Source organism: Saprolegnia diclina (assembly GCF_000281045.1).
Source record: "Saprolegnia diclina VS20 unplaced genomic scaffold supercont1.70, whole genome shotgun sequence".
NCBI lineage: Eukaryota > Oomycota > Saprolegniomycetes > Saprolegniales > Saprolegniaceae > Saprolegnia > Saprolegnia diclina.
This window is the reverse complement of record NW_008246137.1, coordinates 142,106-145,087: the sequence shown is the minus strand read 5'-3', so window position 1 is coordinate 145,087 and position 2,982 is coordinate 142,106. Positions and strand designations below refer to the sequence as shown.

The window sequence follows — 2,982 nt, the reverse complement described above, 5'->3', positions numbered from 1 at the left end:
GCCCGAAAACTCCAAGAACTACCTCCTCGGCATCTTTGTGCCGAGCGGCGTCGCGCTCCTTGCGATTCTCTACAAGGTCTTTCTCCGCAAGTAGAAGATCGTCATGCGTAGAAGACGAGGCGGGCAATCTGCCTCAATGGTGTAGTGTGTATCGTAACAATCAATTTGACTCTTGAAGACTCGATTCAACCATCTCACGCCTTGGGCCCAACTCGACACTACAAGTGTCGTAAGCTTAGTACGGTAGGTAGTACATAGTGTAGTACAAATACGACTACACACGCAGTCATACACTGTAGTGTTGAACATGTATTGGCATGTGGGTCCCAAAACCACCGGTTTACGTTTGTTGGCGCCCACGCATCAGAGCGTAGCCGCTCGTTGTTCATTTTTCGGCTTTCGCCTATACCTGAAACGTCCATAGGTCTACGAGAGTAGTGAGAAAACACAAAACTCCAGTGACGGTTTGACTGTAGGCCAGCGCAAGAGCAGCGAGCGCAAGAGCGCAGGCCCGAAATGATGCTCGATTAAGTGCGGTGTGAAATGGCAAAAAACACCAGCGATGAAAAAACACATTTTTCTCGCACCCACACCTGGTGTAATGAGCGCCTGGGTGGCTGGCCAATCGATGCACAGACGCTGGACCCCGAGCGTGAGAAAACGAGTTGGTGAAATTGGGTGTTCCAGGAAATCTTGCCACATCCTTCTCCAAAGAACGCAACTTGGTGACGTCGTGCTTCCAAGTGTTTCCGAGGTCCGAGGTTGCGCGCCTTTTCCTCACGAGCACCTTTGGTCAATGCGAGTCTTTGTCCACGCATGATGTGGACACTTTCACCACATAGCGCTACTATACTAGTACGGGCGATAACGATGCAGCTTACTAGGACTTATAGCGTCCTCGTCGACGTCAGCGATTCGTTTTCAACGCCACATTCTTGAAGCACCCGTGGACGGCACGCCATCGTTGAAGGTAAATAGATAGGCTACTCTGGGTCCTTTTTATATGTGTGAAAACGTTCGCGCGCCTCAAGTGCGACCCATATCGCATACTATAGTCCTCATATATATTTCCGCGCCACCCGCCGCGTTTCAAATGCGCGAACTCCAAACACGTGAGCCAGAAAAAAGGCCCTTCCATGTGGTAGGCCCAACTCAATCTGATTACCAAAATGGACGGCGTCGGTACCGGGTACCACGGACGGTGCACGCAGACGCCTGCGGCCTGTATCAGCCCCGCGTGAGAAGACGAACAAGTCTTCATTCTGCAATTTGCTACCTCCAGCATGGACCGCACCAGCAATGCGCTCATGGAGCGCGTCTCGTACGTTCACTCGATCGACAAGGACACGAAGAACGCTGCCGACTACGACGACATGAAGACGCCCGGTGAGATGGAGGGTGGTGCGCTCCGTGAAGGCGATGCCCCGGTGTACACGTCGCCCGAGATCCTCGCTATTCTCTACCAGTACGCGATGATCGGCATCGTCTACGGCGGTGTCCCCGCCATGAAGTTTCCCATCCTCGCGTCCTACTTCCAGCTCGAAACCAACGTCTTGAGCTCCGCGTCCGCGCTCATGACGCTCGGTTGGACCATCAAGGTCTTCTTTGGCATGTTCAACGACTGCTTCCCGATCTTTGGCTACTCGCGCAAGCCGTACATGTTTATCGGCTGGACGCTGTGTGCTGCGATTCTCGTCTACATTGCGTGCAAGCCGGCGGGCGACCCGGGCTCGAGCTCGGATGGCTCGCAGCTTGCGCTTCTCTGTACGATTGTGGGCTTTTGCTACGTCATGGCCGACGTCGCGCAGGACGGTTTGATGCTCTCGTACGCGCAGCGCGAGCCGATCGCGATCCGCGGCCGCTTGCAGTCAATGATTTACGCGACGCGGTCCGTCTTTATGGCCATCATCTATCTCATTTGCGGTCTCTGCCTCAACTCGAAGGAGTTTTCTGGTGATTTTGACTGGGACATTGGTATCAACGGGTACTTCTGGATCTTGGCCGTCCCGTCGATCATCAACGTGCCGGTGGTTTGGTTCTTTGTCAAGGACGCCAAGCGTGAGCGCGTTCCCGTGGGCATTTACTTTTCCAACTTTTGGGAGCTTGTCCAGCACCGCGCCGTGTGGCAAGTGCTCTGCTTCAACTTTCTCTTTTCGCTTTTCACGGGCAACATCACGTCGACGGCGACGTACTACGTGTCGCTCAACTGGGCCGGCGTCGAGAACCTCAACAACCAAATCATGGGCGTCGTCGGTCAAGCCGTGTTTGCGGTGGTCTTGATTCTCACGGGCACGTATGGTACGCACTGGAACTGGCGCTACGTGCTCGTCATTACGATCTTGTGCGCGAACGCGATCGACTCGGTCTGCCAGTTTTGCACCGTCTACGATGTGGTGCGCAACCAGTGGTTCTACCTTGGTGTCCCGATCATGGAGAACATCCCGTCCGGTATCAACTTTGTCATTGGTACGTACGTCATTGTCGAGCTCGCCGAAGTCGGCAACGAAGGCGTCATGTACGGGCTTTTGACCACGGTGTCGAACCTCCCGGGCACCTTTGGCACGATGATTACCAACATCATTGACGGCTCGCTCGACTACAACAAGAAGCTCATCAAGGCCGACTCGGACGAGACGCGCAACCAAGTCGCGTACTCGTACATTATCTCGTACTCCTTCGCGGTCATTGGTTGCTGCTGGGTCGTGTTGCTTCCGCCGCAGAAGGCGGCTGTCGCCGAGCTCAAGAAGAACGGCGGCCGCCAGCCCCTCATTGCCGGCATCATTTTCTACGCGCTTTTTGTGATTCTGTGCTGCTCGATCACGGGGACGCTCATGTCCATGTACGACGAGACGAGCTGTGCGCGCCTTGCCGGTGGTACGGGTTGCCCGCCCGAAAACTCCAAGAACTACCTCCTCGGCATCTTTGTGCCGAGCGGCGTCGCGCTCCTTGCGATTCTCTACAAGGTCTTTCTCCGCAAGTAGA

At 54.9% G+C, this 2,982-nt stretch overlaps 1 protein-coding gene across 1 annotated transcript; it reads left to right on the top strand.

Moving 5' to 3' along the window:
- Positions 1 to 1,283: 1,283 nt before the first annotated feature.
- On the top strand, positions 1,284 to 2,981 carry SDRG_14325 (hypothetical protein; the record flags this gene model as incomplete). Its single annotated transcript, XM_008620447.1, has 1 exon — positions 1,284 to 2,981. The coding sequence occupies one exon, from the start codon at positions 1,284 to 1,286 to the stop codon at positions 2,979 to 2,981; it is 1,698 nt and encodes a 565-aa protein (XP_008618669.1).
- Between the last annotated feature and the right edge of the window lies 1 nt (position 2,982).